The sequence below is a fragment of the Labeo rohita genome, chromosome 13 (assembly GCF_022985175.1).
Source record: "Labeo rohita strain BAU-BD-2019 chromosome 13, IGBB_LRoh.1.0, whole genome shotgun sequence".
NCBI lineage: Eukaryota > Metazoa > Chordata > Actinopteri > Cypriniformes > Cyprinidae > Labeo > Labeo rohita.
In genome coordinates, this window is record NC_066881.1 from 32,544,173 (window position 1) to 32,559,458 (window position 15,286).

General features: G+C 32.8%; 1 protein-coding gene across 2 annotated transcripts in view; it reads left to right on the forward strand.

Moving 5' to 3' along the window:
* anapc1 (anaphase promoting complex subunit 1) overlaps positions 1 to 8,774 on the forward strand; it is a 73,952-nt gene extending 65,178 nt beyond the window's left edge. For both annotated transcript variants that reach the window (XM_051126228.1, XM_051126227.1), the window contains exons 43-48: positions 1,595 to 1,733; positions 2,027 to 2,113; positions 4,708 to 4,803; positions 5,955 to 6,159; positions 7,808 to 7,942; positions 8,398 to 8,774. In XM_051126228.1, coding sequence (XP_050982185.1) covers positions 1,595 to 1,733; positions 2,027 to 2,113; positions 4,708 to 4,803; positions 5,955 to 6,159; positions 7,808 to 7,942; positions 8,398 to 8,510 — 775 coding nt within the window. In that variant the 3' untranslated portion in view covers positions 8,511 to 8,774. The remainder of the gene's footprint in view (positions 1 to 1,594; positions 1,734 to 2,026; positions 2,114 to 4,707; positions 4,804 to 5,954; positions 6,160 to 7,807; positions 7,943 to 8,397) is intronic.
* The last annotated feature ends 6,512 nt before the right edge of the window (positions 8,775 to 15,286 follow it).

Sequence of the window (15,286 nt, forward strand, 5' to 3'; positions counted from 1 at the left end):
AGAAAAACTGAGACAGACTAAATCCAGAAGAACTGTTTCAACATCTCCAAGATGTTTCAAGTAACCTACCTGCAAAGCTACCTGAAAAACTATGCACAAGTGCACATAGGGCAAAAGCTGCTTTAAACGCAAAGGATGGTCACATCATATGCTTATTTATTTTAGTTAATAGAAGTTCATTGATAAAGAAAATCTATTTATGACATTGTTTTTGACAGCATCCTCATTTTATGTGCCTAACTGCCTAAAAATGTTAACAGTACTGTAGCTTTGTAGGTATAGGACTCTTAAAGCATCTTGGAGATGTTGCCACAGTTCTTCTGCATTTAGTCTGTCTCCGTTTTTTCTGTTTCTTAAGACAGACTGGATTGAATGATGGAAAGATCACATCTCTGTTTGCACAAGGAGTCTGACAACAGCCTGTGCTCCACACAAAAATCTCACTGGATTATTACAATTAATGGCAAAATAAATGTTTAGAAATGTAAACTAATATTTCGTACTGATACACTACAGCAAAAGACTGAGTTTAACTGACTTTAAACCATTTTTTAGCTGATGAAAATACTAGTGGCCTAAGACTATATATATACTACAAATATTCAGTGCCATATTCTTGAGCAGGAAATCAGCATATCAGAATGATTTCTGAAGAATCATGTGACACTGAAGTAATGACGTTGAAAATTCAGATTTGCATCACAGGAATACATTACATTTTAATACATTTTCAATTGTTTTTAAATTTTAAATTGTAAAAATATTTCAATTTTTTTGTTTTTACTGTTTTTCTGATCAAATATATGGTGTAATAGAAAGCAAGGAAATGAAGTTTACTAATGAACTAATGAATATTAGTTAGCTTTGTAAAATTATTAAACAATGATTATTAGCATATGTAGTAGTACTAGTAATAGTGTTATTATTGCATACGTAGTTATATTTTACAGTACAATACTATTATAAATTTGGTAATATGTTTCTTTTTTGGTTTAAGTTTTGTAATTTAATAAAATAAAAACATAAAATAATGATAATTATAATAATATAATTTGTTGTAATAGTGTCATTATTAAATTCCTGATTCTTTTATTTTACAGTACAGTAGTATCATTAATGTAGTTTTATATTTCTTTATTGGTTTCATTTTATAATTATTCAGTGCCATATTCTTGAGCAGGAAATCAGCATATCAGAATGATTTCTGAAGAATCATGTGACACTGAAGACTGGAGTAATGACGCTAAAAATTCAGATTTGCATCATAGGAATACATTACATTTGAATATATATCCAAACTGTTATTTTAAATTGTAAAAATATTTGACTTTTTTTGTTTTTACTGTTTTTCTGATCAAATATATGCAGCCTCAGTGAGCAATAGAGACTAATTAAAAACAAAAAAAAAAAATCCCACCCCGAACTTTTCAACAGTCGTGTAATTTTATGCTTCATGACATGCTGATGTCTCAAAATAATCAGTATGAGTGCTATTATAGAGTTGCTGCCCATAGTGTTCTAGATCACTTATTAGGTTTTAGAACAGAGCTCAAGTTAATTGCGATCAAGAACTTAAGTACGTTATGCTTTCTAGATCCATCCTGTCCAAAGATGGCGTTCTATATGTGAAGTTACGCGCCGGACAGCTGCCTTACAAGGACGACCCTCAAGGCTGGAAAAGCTTGCTGGCCCCCAACCTCAACAACAGAAGCGCTGAAGTTCGCACTTTTAAGGTCGGTCTGTGTGCACGTTAAATATTACCCACAGTGTACTGTCCACAAACTGGTTTGGCCGACATCTGTCAATATTTACCGTGTTATATGTCTGTTTGCGTATTCAAGCATTAATCCATTCATGCAAATACAGAGGATAAACGTGTAAAGATATTTCCGGATGTTTGCAGAGGTCTTGTGTTCCTCATTGGATTAAAGCAGCATAATGTGTTCTTTCAAACTGCTGCAAAAGATGTTATTCATGTCAATGAGCTATTTTTCCCTTCCCTCCCACTTGTTCGTCTCCTACGCAGCCCGAGGCCATCTCAACCTTTACCTCAGACGCGGCTCTGGTCTCCTTCGCCGAGTACTTCTGCAGGGCCTCGGAAAACATGAAGCATGTGAGAGCATAAACGTGTTGTTTTAAGGCAAAACACTTGGTCTGTGTAATAGGAAAAAAGCTTTCATGTTCCTACAGAGGCGAAAGTCTTGTCCATGTGCATTCATAAGGAAAGAAATGTGGATGCTAAATAGCTGTCAGAGACAAGATTTTGCTCTACTGAGATGACTTGATCTTTTAAAAACTGTTTGGGTGAAGTGAAAGCCCACAGTCTGCAGCATGCAATTGTACAGTGATTAATGTTTTCTTCTAAAACATCTAAGACAGAGGAAAAAAGAAAAGCCTTAAGGATTACTCTGGGTCATTTTGATCTTAAAGGAATGATCTAGGCTCTGCTAAAAATTATGTTTTATCGCCCAAATCCTTCTTGTGTTCTTGAAAAAGTATTTAGCCCTCCCTCAGTTTGCAAAAATAAGCATGTACCGTAATCGGGGATGCAAACGCGTCGCTTTATGGGGAAAATGGCCTTTTTGGATCCAAAATAAGTCCTAGTTTCATTGCTTGTAGTGCGCCATTGCGTAATGAGAATTGTTTACAGATTTGTTGTCAATAAAAGCTTTTAGGGCTCCCTGTGGTTTCCATCAAAAAGCTTGATGGTGTAATGATAGAAAGCAAGGAAATGAAGATTACTAATAAACTAATGCATTTTAGTTAGCTATGTAGTAGTACTAGTAATAGTGTCATTATTAAATGCTTTATTATTAAATAGTATTATAAATGTAGTAATATTTTTCTTTATTGGTTTAAGTTTTGTAATTTAATCAAATAAAAACTTAAAATAATAATTATAATAATATAATAGTAATAGTATCATTATTAAATACTTGATTCTTGTAGTTTTTACAATTTTATAGTTTTTTTAATGATATTAAAATTATTAGTAGTAGTTGTGTCATTATGACAGTCTATTCGTTTGTTACAGTAATATTGCTACTATAATATATTTTGATTATTTTGCTGTTTTTGTTCAGTTTTATATTTTCAATAATATTTTACAGTGCAATAGTACTATAATTTTAGTTTTGTATTTCTTTATTGGTTTAACTTTTGCAATTAAATATAAAATAAATATGTAAAATAATAATAATTATAATAATATAATTATCATTAATAGTAGTATCATTATTAAATACTCAATTTTTTATTTAACAGTAAAGTGGAGTAATATATTTCTTTATTGGTTTAATTTTTAAAATTTAATAAAAGAAAATATATTTTTAAATAGTGATAAAAGTAGTATCATTGTTACATAGTCTTTTCTTTTGTTACACTACAATAATATTGTTACTATAATATATTTTGATTATTTTTCAGTATATTTTGATATTTTTTTTTTTTTTTTTTTATATTGTTAACATTTTACAGTGCAATAGTATGATTACTGCAGTAATGTTTCTTCAGTAGTTTTATTTAATTTTAGCAATTTAAAATGGAAAAGTATTTTAAAAACAACAATAAAAAAATAATTAGTAGCGGTACTAGTAATAGTGTTATTTATTGAATACTTGATTCTTTAATTTTACAGTACAATGGTATTACAGTAATAATATATAAATAATATATTATATATTATTATTTTATTTATTTATTTATTTTTTTAATTGTTTGTTTTCTTTTTATTTTTAATAAAAAATACATTTTAATAAAGATTGTACAAATAAAATGTTGTTATTATTATTATTATTATTATTATTATTATACAGTTATGTTTAATCATATCCACATGCTGAAATCCACTGTAAATCCTTATTTTAAAACAGATATTTTAAAAAACTTTCTTTCTTTCACCTAGGAGGGTCACATCTTTTTTTTTTTTTTTTTTTTAACCCCTCATGAGTTTGCATCCCTGAGTAATGTGATAGGATCCATTGAAATATGAAAATAAAAGGACTTAATATGAGACCGGTGTGATGAAGTCACTTGACATGTCACAACCACATAAAATGGTAAAATGTGCAATGATAGAGAGAATAAACTGATTTGAAAGAATGATTTAGATGACTCACATCAAAAAAAAAAAACTTCTTTGTATAGAAAGATTAATTCAAAAGCATGTCATAAATGCTTAAACCCATGACCATTTCTTTAAGACATTTAGTTTGTTGCCACATGCAACATACGGTAATGCAGATCACCTACTTTTGCATATAAACAAACGGGAAACGTGTTTATAGTAAATAGTCTTATAATGGAAGCTCAGCAGGAGAGCGGGCGTACCACAAATAAAAACTTTCAGTTTCAAAAGTGTTACCTTAACACATCAAAGCAGTTTTATTGTCATTTCTTTCCTACATGATAGAAGAGCAAATGAAATAAGGTGACGCCTGGAGCCTCGCTGCAAAGCGTTTAACCAGAAAATATGTGTCACTGTAACTATGAATACAGTAAATATGACCCACTTTCCAGCTACACTTCCCATATGTGTGCATTACTATAAACATTTATTTCTATTTCCAACTAAGGGATGAATCAACATTATTTTTCTATAGTAATTGACTTCATGCCACAGATGCTGTTCATAGACTTTAAGTTGTAAACAAGTTGAAGGATAGTGTTGCTGTAGTTTTCACATGTTTTTATGTCTTGTTTCTACAGAAGCAGGAGACAGTGGCATTACTGTCAGCAATTCTGTATGAATGTGTGACACAGGAATACCCAGAAATGCTGCCAACCCACATCTCTATTGACCAGGTCAGTTACGGTAAAGCGTGAACGCATGCAAATTATGGGTAAAATACTATACTAATATTGGGCATTTCTGTGTGTTTTTTACACATACACTACTGTTTAAAAAAGATTTTTAAGATTTTGTTTTTGAAATAAGTCTCTTTTGCTGACCAAGGCTGCATTTATTTGATCAAAAATACAGTAAAAACAGTAAAAATGTAAAATATTTTCAAAATGCAAAAAAAATAAATATTATATATATAACGTTAGTTAAATAAGTATATAATAAATATTAATAATATATTTAATTTATATTTATAAAATAATTATGTATTAATATAAATTGCTTAATTTGATATTTATTATTTAAATACAAAATATTATTTAAATGTATTGTTTACTATAAAAAATATTGGTATTGTTTTAGTCAATTAGTTAATTTATTTATTTATTTTTATGAAATATGGCACAGACATTTCGTTGTGAGATTCATAAAACCTGTCAAGAGCTTGTCTGGATCAGATTCTGGCACAAAATCAAAAGATGATGATGATGATGATGATGATCATAATAATAATAATAATAATAATAATAATAATAATTTTATTTTTAGAATTATAAAATAATTATTTATTAAAATAAGTGTATTCATTTATTTATTTATTTATTATTTAAATAAAAATATAATTAAAATGTATTTATTAAAATGTATATTTTTATTATTTTGTATTTTTTAAAAATATTATAAAAATATTAATAACTTTTTTCTTTGTACATAATTTAATATTGTTTAATATAATATTATTTAATAATAAATGTATATTAATAATAAATGTGTTCTTATTATAAAATAATACTTTATCAATATAAACGTATTAATTAATTTATTTAAATGCAAAATAATTATTTATTCTAAATAGTATTTATTACTATTTATTATAAAATAAAGTATTGTTATTATTGAATTTATTACTAATAATTATTATTTTAATAATTAGTATATATATTTCCCTCATCCATTATCTTGGATGAATCTTTTCACTGATCTTGTCACAATAATTCTGATGTTGCTTTGATGATTGCATGCATTTGCTATGGCGAAAGGGGTGCGTTATACAAGTTAAATGCCCCATAAGACTCTTAACACATTTGTACATGTGTGCTGGTCTCCGTAGGCCGTGCGGACTCTGGAACGGGGCGATCTTTGTGAGACATTCAGTCTGTGGCAAATGAAGCTGGTGCTGGAGTTGTGTGAGAGTCGAGTCCTCCAGCAGCGGCTCAGAGACACACGGGGTCAGGGACGCGGCCTGCTGCTCAGCTCCGAGTTCCTGCCCGTCATGAAGAGCTCGGCTGACCGGGCCCTGGATCGCTGGCTCTGTGGTGAGGAACAGGACACAGCCATCAGCGTCTACCACCGTTAGCTCATATGCTTACTCAGATTTCTGTTTCAGAGCTTCTGTGTCATCTCATCCAGTCAGTGCTTGTGTCTTGCATGTGTTTAGTGTTTCGGTAAACACCTTCAGCAAGTGTGAAAGGGTTGTAGTCATGTCTGTTCTCTGCAGGGTTGGTAACTTAAGGCTAATGGGGGAAATTTCATAAAACTTGTTTGGATCAGATTCCAGCCCAAAAACAAAATGAAAAAAATTAATTTAAATTATGCTTAAAGAAAATTGTCCAATTTTAGAATCATTTCTCATTACTGTAATGCAAAACTAATTATAAAACATTTGATATATTTATATTTATCATTGTAGTGTTTATTGTACTGGCTTTAATATATTCTAAATGTAATTGAACAATGATATTAGTTAATTACAATATGAGAACTAAAGTTTTTGCATTACATTGAGAAGTGAAAGGTGGGATTTGCTTACAGTAATTGTCAGTGTCCAAATGCAAAAAAAATCTTAATGATTATAAAAACCACATTTTATTTATTTTTTGTTAAAAATATTATTATTATTATTTATTCTTTTAATAATTTATTGTCTAAAAATTATTTATTGTTATAAATGTTATCAATTCAATATTTATTATTTAAATGTAAAATATTATTTAAATTATTTACTATAAAATAAATATTTTTATTTTTTATTTATTTTATTTATTTCAGTGTGATATGCATAAAACCTGTTAAGAGCATGTCTGGGTTAAATTCTGACCCAAAATCAAAAGATGATAAAACAATTTAAATATAAATATTATTTAAATGTATTATTTACTAGAAAATAAATATTTTGATTTTGATTTATTTAATTTATTTATTTTAGACTGAAATATGGCACAGACATTTCATTGTGAGATTCATAAAACCTATCAAAAGCATTTTTAAATTCCAACTTAAAATAAATCAAAATGTAAGAATAATACTATAAATTTGTCAATTTGTTAATAATATGTTAATATTTCTTATTTAAATATAATTATATATTGTATAATATAAATATATAATTTAATTATTTAAATATATTATTTACTGGGAAAAAAAAAAATATATATATATATATATATATATATATATATATATATATATTTTTTTTTTTTTATTTATATATATATATATAGTAAATAATATATTTAAATTTTTAAATTTAAAATAATATATTTAAATAATTATATATATATATATATATATATATATATATATATATATATATATGTGTATATATATATATATATATATTTCTTTTCTTTCTTTTTTTTTTTTTTGACTGAAACATATTTGAGACATATCTTGATCAGCTTCTGGCCCAAAATCAAGAGGAGATGATGATGATGATAATAATAATAATAATAATATTAATAATAATAATAATATATTTATTTAGTTTTATAATTATAAAATAATTATTTATATTGAAAAAAAAAACAATAAGTAAATTGATTAATTTAATATTTATTATTTAAACAAAATAATTATTGAAATATATTATTATAATAGAAAAATTATCACTTGCATACATACTTTTTTCATCAAGCTTGAATCCTTGTCAATTAAGCAAGCAATGCTCTTATTCTTAACTCACAGTTAACAGTCATGTGCTGCAAGCGTACTTGAGAAGACAGACGATGAACAACGACACTGATGTCAACATGTTAGCCTGCTTCCTGGTCTACCATTCCATCCCCAGCCTTAAGAACATGGTGGCGTCTGACCTGGAAGGTACGATCATAACCTAGTTCTTGTTGAATGTAGAGGAACATAAGCACGCTCATGCCATTCCAAACCAGTGTGACTTTTTTAGTTCAGTGAAGCACAAGATGAAGCTGTAAGGCACCATAATGCAATATTCCACTAAAATTTCACACAAAGCTATTATATGGCTTCAGACGTCTTGAAATATAGTGCTAGATTCATATGGACTATACTTAAGGCCCTGATATACTTCAAGCAAATTGGTGTCATGTAATTTCAAAATCAGGCCAAAACAAAAAGTACATCATTGCTCAGGTATTTCAAACTTCTTTTCCAAATAAATAATAAGAGAAATGTAACTTTCAGTTATTCTGTGAAGCGCTACATATCTGTTCAGTATGTTCGGAAATGTTCCACTGATCCATAGTCAGCCTTTCTTAAACTTTATCTCCTAATATTATCGTTCGGATCTCTCTGTACAGGATGTTCCTGTTTTCCAGAGCTGCTGCTCAAGAGCAGTCAGTTGGGTGTTCCTGTACGTGCTCTGCTGCGTTTGAGTCCTCTGCTCCTTCAAAAACATGTATCTGGAGTTTAACCCACCAATTCCTGGAGGTCAGCCAGCCTTCTCCTTAACCAGGTACCGCAGGGTCATGGTTGCCTTTGTTCTCACAGGCCACAGGAACTCACTACAACACCTTGCATCAGCTTTTAACGTTTATGTGGACATTTTTATCACATGATTGTGTCTTTGAAGTGCTGGAGAAACAGGTTTGCTCACCTCTATTTTGACGTGTAAATAGTTTGTAACTATATTTGTACCTATAATAATTCACTCAATAAATATGACTTGAGGAAATGATTTCATAAAATATGCCTGGCTTATGTTAAATAAAAGAAGCTTGTTCTGGTCTGGTTTTGACAGTTTTACAGGGGATTTTTTGTTTCGGCCAAGGTGAGTATTACTATTCATGGGCTTATCACATGCAAATTGCAGGATACAACACTGTAGTCTTCATATCGTCTTATTTGCATAGGATTTAACTCTGTCAACTGCTTGGAAATCGATAATATGCTTCATAAAAAAAGAATGAGTACAACCGGACATGAATGATTCCTCAAATCATATGACTTGAGTAATTCTGAAACCTTATTGTAATTGTTAGAGTTGGCCAAGGATTAGAAATCTCCACATAAAACTGATCTGGTAGACCAAACTGTAAGTCGTAGACTTGAAAATTTTGAGGGATGGTAGTTCTCGACAACGTGACCAAGGCTTGTCCCAATCGGTCTGACGGGGGCGCTACAGCGATCAAAAATACGAAATCACTCATAACTCACGCACTCAGATTCGTTCATCACCCTGGTGAAATTTTCGGCTATTTTGCTTTTTATTAAAAAAAAAAAAACTGCGAACTAGTCCTAGGTTTTTTCACCTGATCAGAACCAAACCAGTGCAGGAAGATTCTCTGGAGAATAAATATTTATAATTATCAAAAAACTTATTGTCGCAAAGGGACAACAAAATGTTCAAAAAGGGCAGGACCATTTTTAGTAAAATGCCTATAACTCCTGAACGAAAGGTCGTATCTCCACCCAACTCAAAACACATATGTAGGAGCTCAATCTGAGGTCACAGGGAAAAATCGTGGAGCTTAGCCACTTGGTGGCGCTAATAGAGGGGATAAAACATAAAAACAGCCATGACTACGCAACCATTTGTCCTATTGATGTGAAAATTGGTAAACACGGTCTTGGTCCAAAGTGTCACAAGTGTCTATAAGGACTTTTGCTTATCTCAAAAAACATGGCCGCCATTGGCCGATGAAATTTTAGCACCTGTTAGACAAGGTTAACGGAGGCCAATCAGAATGAAACTTGGTGGGCACTGTTTGACTCACGGTCCTAAAGGTCTGTGAGAAATTTGAAAGAAATTGGCCACTGGGGGGGAGATATGATATTTTTCAAGGGCATAAACAATTGTATATTGTGTGGTTTTTCACACATACGCACAATATTCAAATCGTACAATAGACCTACTTGTTCCGAACAACTTTGCCTCTAGAACCACTGCTGTCAATCAAACCGTTAGTTAAATGCTTGAAAGGATGTAAAAAACCTACTTTTGCAAACTAGTCCTAGGTTTTTTTGCCTGATCGGAACCAAACCAGTTCTGCAAGATTCTCTGGAGAGTAAATATCAATAATTATCAAAAAAAAGTTGAGCTTTCGACTCGCCATCGCAAAACGACACCAAAACGTTCAAAAGGGGCAGGGCCACTTTTAGTAAAATGCCTATAACTGCTGAATGGAATGACATATTTCCACCAGACTCAGAGCACATATGTAAGAGCCCAATCTGAGGTCACAGGGGAAAAAATTGCAGAGCTTAGGCACTTGGTGGCGCTAATAGAGGCGAAAAAATATAAAAACAGCCATGACTACGCAAGCATTTGTCCTATCGATGTAAAAATTGGTAAACACGTTCTTGGTCCAAAGTGCCAAAAGCGTTTATAAGTACTTTTGCTTATCTCAAAAAACATGACCGCCATTGACCGATGAACTTTGAGCACATATTAGACAAGGTTAACGGAGGCCGATCGGAATGAAACAGGTCTTGGGCCTGTTTGACTCACACCCTAAAGGTCTGTGAGAAATTTGAGGGGGGGTGGCAATATTGCTTTTTTTCAAGCCGTAAACAATTGTATATTGTGTGGTTTTTCACACATACGCACAATATTCAGATCATACGATAGACCTACTCGTTCCGGACAACTTTGCCTCTAGAACCACTGCTGTCAATCAAACCGTTAGTTAAATGCTTGAAAAGATGTAAAAAACCTACTTTTGCAAACTAGTCCTAGGTTTTTTTGCCTGATCGGAACCAAACCAGTTCTGGAAGATTCTCTGGAAAGTAAATATCAATAATTATCCAAAAAAAGTTGAGCTCACCGTCGCAAAGGTACACCAAACCGTTCAAAAGGGGCAGGGCCATTTTTAGTGAAATGCCTATAACTCCTGAACGAAATGTCATATCTCCGTCCAACTTAATACACTTATGTAAGAGCTCAATCTGAGGTCACAGGGAAAAAATCGTGGAGCTTGGCCATTCGGTGGCACTAATAGAGGGGAAAAAACATAAAAACAGCCATGACTACACAACCATTTGTCCTGTCGATGTGAAAATTGGTACACACAGTCTTGGTCCAAAGTGCCACAAGTGTCTATAAGGACTTTTGCATATCTCAAAAAACATGGGCGCCATTGGCACCTATTACACAAGGTTAGCACTATTAGACAAGGTTAACAGAGGCAGATCATAATGAAACTTGGGTCTTGAGCCTGTTTGACTCGCACCCTAAAGGTCTGTGAGAAATTTTAAAGAAATCGGCCACTGGGGGGGGAGATATCGCATTTTCATGGCTATAAACGATTATATATTGTGTGGTTTTTCACACATGCGCACAATATTCAGATCATATGATAGACCTACTTGTTCCGAACAACTTTGCCTCTAGAACCACTGCTGTCAATCAAACCGTTAATTAAATGCTTGAGAAGATGTGAAAAACCTACTTTTGCAAACTAGTCCTGGGTTTTTTCACCTGATCGGAACCAAACCAGTGCTGGAAGATTCTCTGGAGAGTAAATAACAATAATTATCAAAAAAAGTTTAAATTTAGACTCTCCGTCGCAAAGGGATGCCAAACATTCAAAAGGGGCAGGGCCATTTTTAGTAAAATGCCTATAACTCCTGAACGGAATGACATATCTCCACCCAACTCAAAACACTTATGTAAGAGCTCAATCTGAGGTCACAGGGAAAAATCGTGGAGCTTGGCCACTTGGTGGCGCTAATAGCGGGTGAAAAAACATAAAAACAGCCATGACTACGCAACCATTTGTCCTATCGATGTAAAAAAAAAAATTGGTACACATGGTCTTGGTCCAAAGTGCCACAAGTATCTATAAGGACTTTTGCGTATCTCAAAAAACATGGGCGCCATTGGCCGATGAACTTTGAGCACCTATTAGACGTTAACAGAGGCCGATCAGAATGAAACAGGTCTTGGGCCTGTTTGACTCACACCCTAAAGGTCTGTGAGAAATTTGAAAGAAATTGGCCACTGGGGGGGAGATACTGCATTTTTCAAGGGCGTAAACAATTGTATATTGTGTGGTTTTTCACACATACGCACTATATTCAGATCATACGATAGACTTACTCATTCCGAACAACTTTGCCTCTAGAACCACTGCTGTCAATCAAACCGTTAGTTAAATGCTTGAGAAGATGTGAAAAACCTACTTTTGCAAACTAGTCCTAGGTTTTTTCGCCTGATCGGAACTAAACCAGTTCTGGAAGATTCTCTGGAGAGTAAATAACAATTTTTTTGAAAAAAGTTGTTTGACTAACCGTTGTAAAGGTACACCAAAATGTTCAAAAGGGGCAGGGCCATTTTTAGTAAAATGCCTATAACTCCTGAACGAAATGTCATATCTCCGTCCAACTTTAATAATATTATTTTAGAATCGGTTGACTATTTTTATAACAACTATTTTTTTTTATTTATGATATTTACTGTACAGTCTGATTAATATAGGCTTATTATGTATGATAATACAAAAAATACAAATCCCATAGACTCCTATAGAGGGATCCCGAGTCATATCTAGAGACCAGAGTCTATAGGTAGTTAGGCCATGGTGGCAGGTTTTGCATGGGCATCCACCGTTCACATTTCCATCAGGAAATGTAAAAATCTTATTTGCATACAATATGTTCTTGTCTTCCACATTGCTTTCCTTTATTTACCGTGGCTCAGCAAAACAAGAATCACACGAGCATTCCTGTATAAATGAAAACCACCCCACTGCCAGGAACACATCACCACACACCCTCTCACATTCCACACTATTTGAATAGCCACGTTGCTGTTTAAAATAGCTTGGGCTGTACTGTGCTTTGAATACTGCTTTCAGTTACTGTGTGACTATTTTACTGAACTAAACCACACTGAAGTGAAAGTTCTGCTGAAACTCTTGCTGTTAAAAAAATGTGAAGTGATATCAACTTCATGCGAAGTCAGAGGGCTTGCGTAGAAGCCGTAAGGATATGAAACCTATTTTTGGTGCACATTTTTGAAGAGTAATATGACTAATGATTTCGTGTTCTCTTAAAGGGTTTCTTCCACAAAAATGGAGAAATGGAAACAGAAAACACAGATGTTTCTTTTCTTTTGAAAAAAAGCACCATAAAGTTGGTCCTCATGACTTGTGTGTTAGCTTCCAAGTCCACTGAAGTCATATGATGTTTTGTGTGAGGATTCTTATTAATTATTCACTGAAAATGTTCTCCTTCACTGCAGTGCTTAAATCCAATTTGTGCCTACACATGATGCATTCCTGTAAGATTTGACCTCAAACGGCATTCGTTTTCATGCATTAGGTTAAAATAATAGTTGAAAAATTGCTCAAAATGTACTCACGCTTAGGCCGTTCAGGATGTAGATGAGTTTATTTCTTCATGGAAATTTAACATTAAATCACTTGCTCACCAATGGATCCTCTGCAGTGAATGGGTGCCGTCAGAATGAGAGTCCAAACTGCTGATAAAACTCCAGTCCATCTTTAATCTATCATTTTTGGCCAAAATACAAGTCCATGATCCATAATATTGCTCTATCATTTTGACGGCACCCATTGAATGCAGAGGATCCATTGGTGAGCATGTAATGCTACATTTTGCCGAATCTGATGAAGAAACAAACTTATCTACATGATGAATGGCCTAAATTTTCAATTTTGTTTGAACTGTTCTTTTAATACTTAAACAAATGTTCCATATAGTCTCGTTTGCATGCATAATAATGTTAAAATAATCTGCTTGTAATCGTTTTAGATGGAATGCAGTTGACTTACCAATGCTGTGTGCATTTTTTTTCAAGTTTTTTGACAGGTCACCAAACCTCATTGTTCATTAGACCCAATGCATCCTGCAGTTACCAAAAAGATTGTTTTATCCAGAAAACTGCAGTCATTTTTCTTCAGGAGTTAACTGAGACTTTTATACAAGAATGGGATGTGTCAAATTGGAGTATGTAAAAGTGTCAATGAGATTTAAGAGCTACAACAAAGGGGGAAGTTACTTACATCTCCATTGTGAACTTTCCGTGACATTATTGGCAACAAAAAGTAATGAAAGTTTTAAACACTCTCCCTGACTACCAAACCCACACTATTGGTTAACCCAATGTTTCCGTATCGGACCAATCAACACAAGGTGAAATCAAAAATGACACCCTGCAGCTTTAAATTCCCTTTAGTTGGTGTGGAGTGAGATGAGTTTGTTTCTTCATGGAAATTTAGCTTACATCACTTGCTCACCAATGAATCCTCTGCAGTGAATAGGTGCCGTCAGAATGAGAGTCCAAACAGGCCATAAAAACATCACAATAATCCACATGACTCCAGTCCATCTTAAATCCGCCACTTTTGGCCAAAATACAAGTCTTTAATCCATAATGTTGCTCTGTCATTCTGACGGCACCCATTCACTGCACAGGATCCATTGGTGAGCAGATAATTTAATGCTATATTTCTCCAAATCTGATGAAGAAACAATCTTATCTACATCATGAAAGGCTAAAATTGTCAATTTTGGGTAAACTATTTTGTTAATATAGTCTTTTGTTATTTAGTCTGCATGGATGATCATTTTAAAATCATATGCTTATAATAGTTTTAGATGGAATGCATTTGATTTACCAATGCTGTGTGCAATTTTTTTTGTTTTAAGTTTTTTGATAGGTCACCAAACCTCATTGTTCATTAGGCCCAATGCATCCTGCAATTACTAAAAAGATTGTTTTATCCAGGAAACTGCAGTCATTTTTCTTCAGGAGTTCATTGAGACTTTCATACATGAATGGGATGTGTCAGATTGGAGTATGTAAAAGTGTCAATGAGATTTGAGAGCTACAACAAAGGGGGAAGTTACTTACATCTCCATTGTGAACTTTCCGTGACATTATTGGCAACAAAAAGTAATGGTTTTAAACACTCTCCCCGATTACCAAACCCACACCATTGGTTGAGCCAATGTTGCCGTGTCGGACCAATCGACACAAGGTGAAAACAGAAATGAGACACTGTAGCTTTAAATTCCCGTTAGTTAGTGTGGAGTGAGATGAGTTTGTTTCTTCATGGAAATTTTGCTTGTTTCACTTGCTTTACCAATGGATCCTCTGCAGTGAATGAGTGGCGTCAGAATGAGAGTCCAAACAGGCCATAAAAATACCACAATAATCCACACGACTCCAGTCCATATTAAATCCATCGCTTTTGGCCAAAATACAAGTCTTTAATAATATTG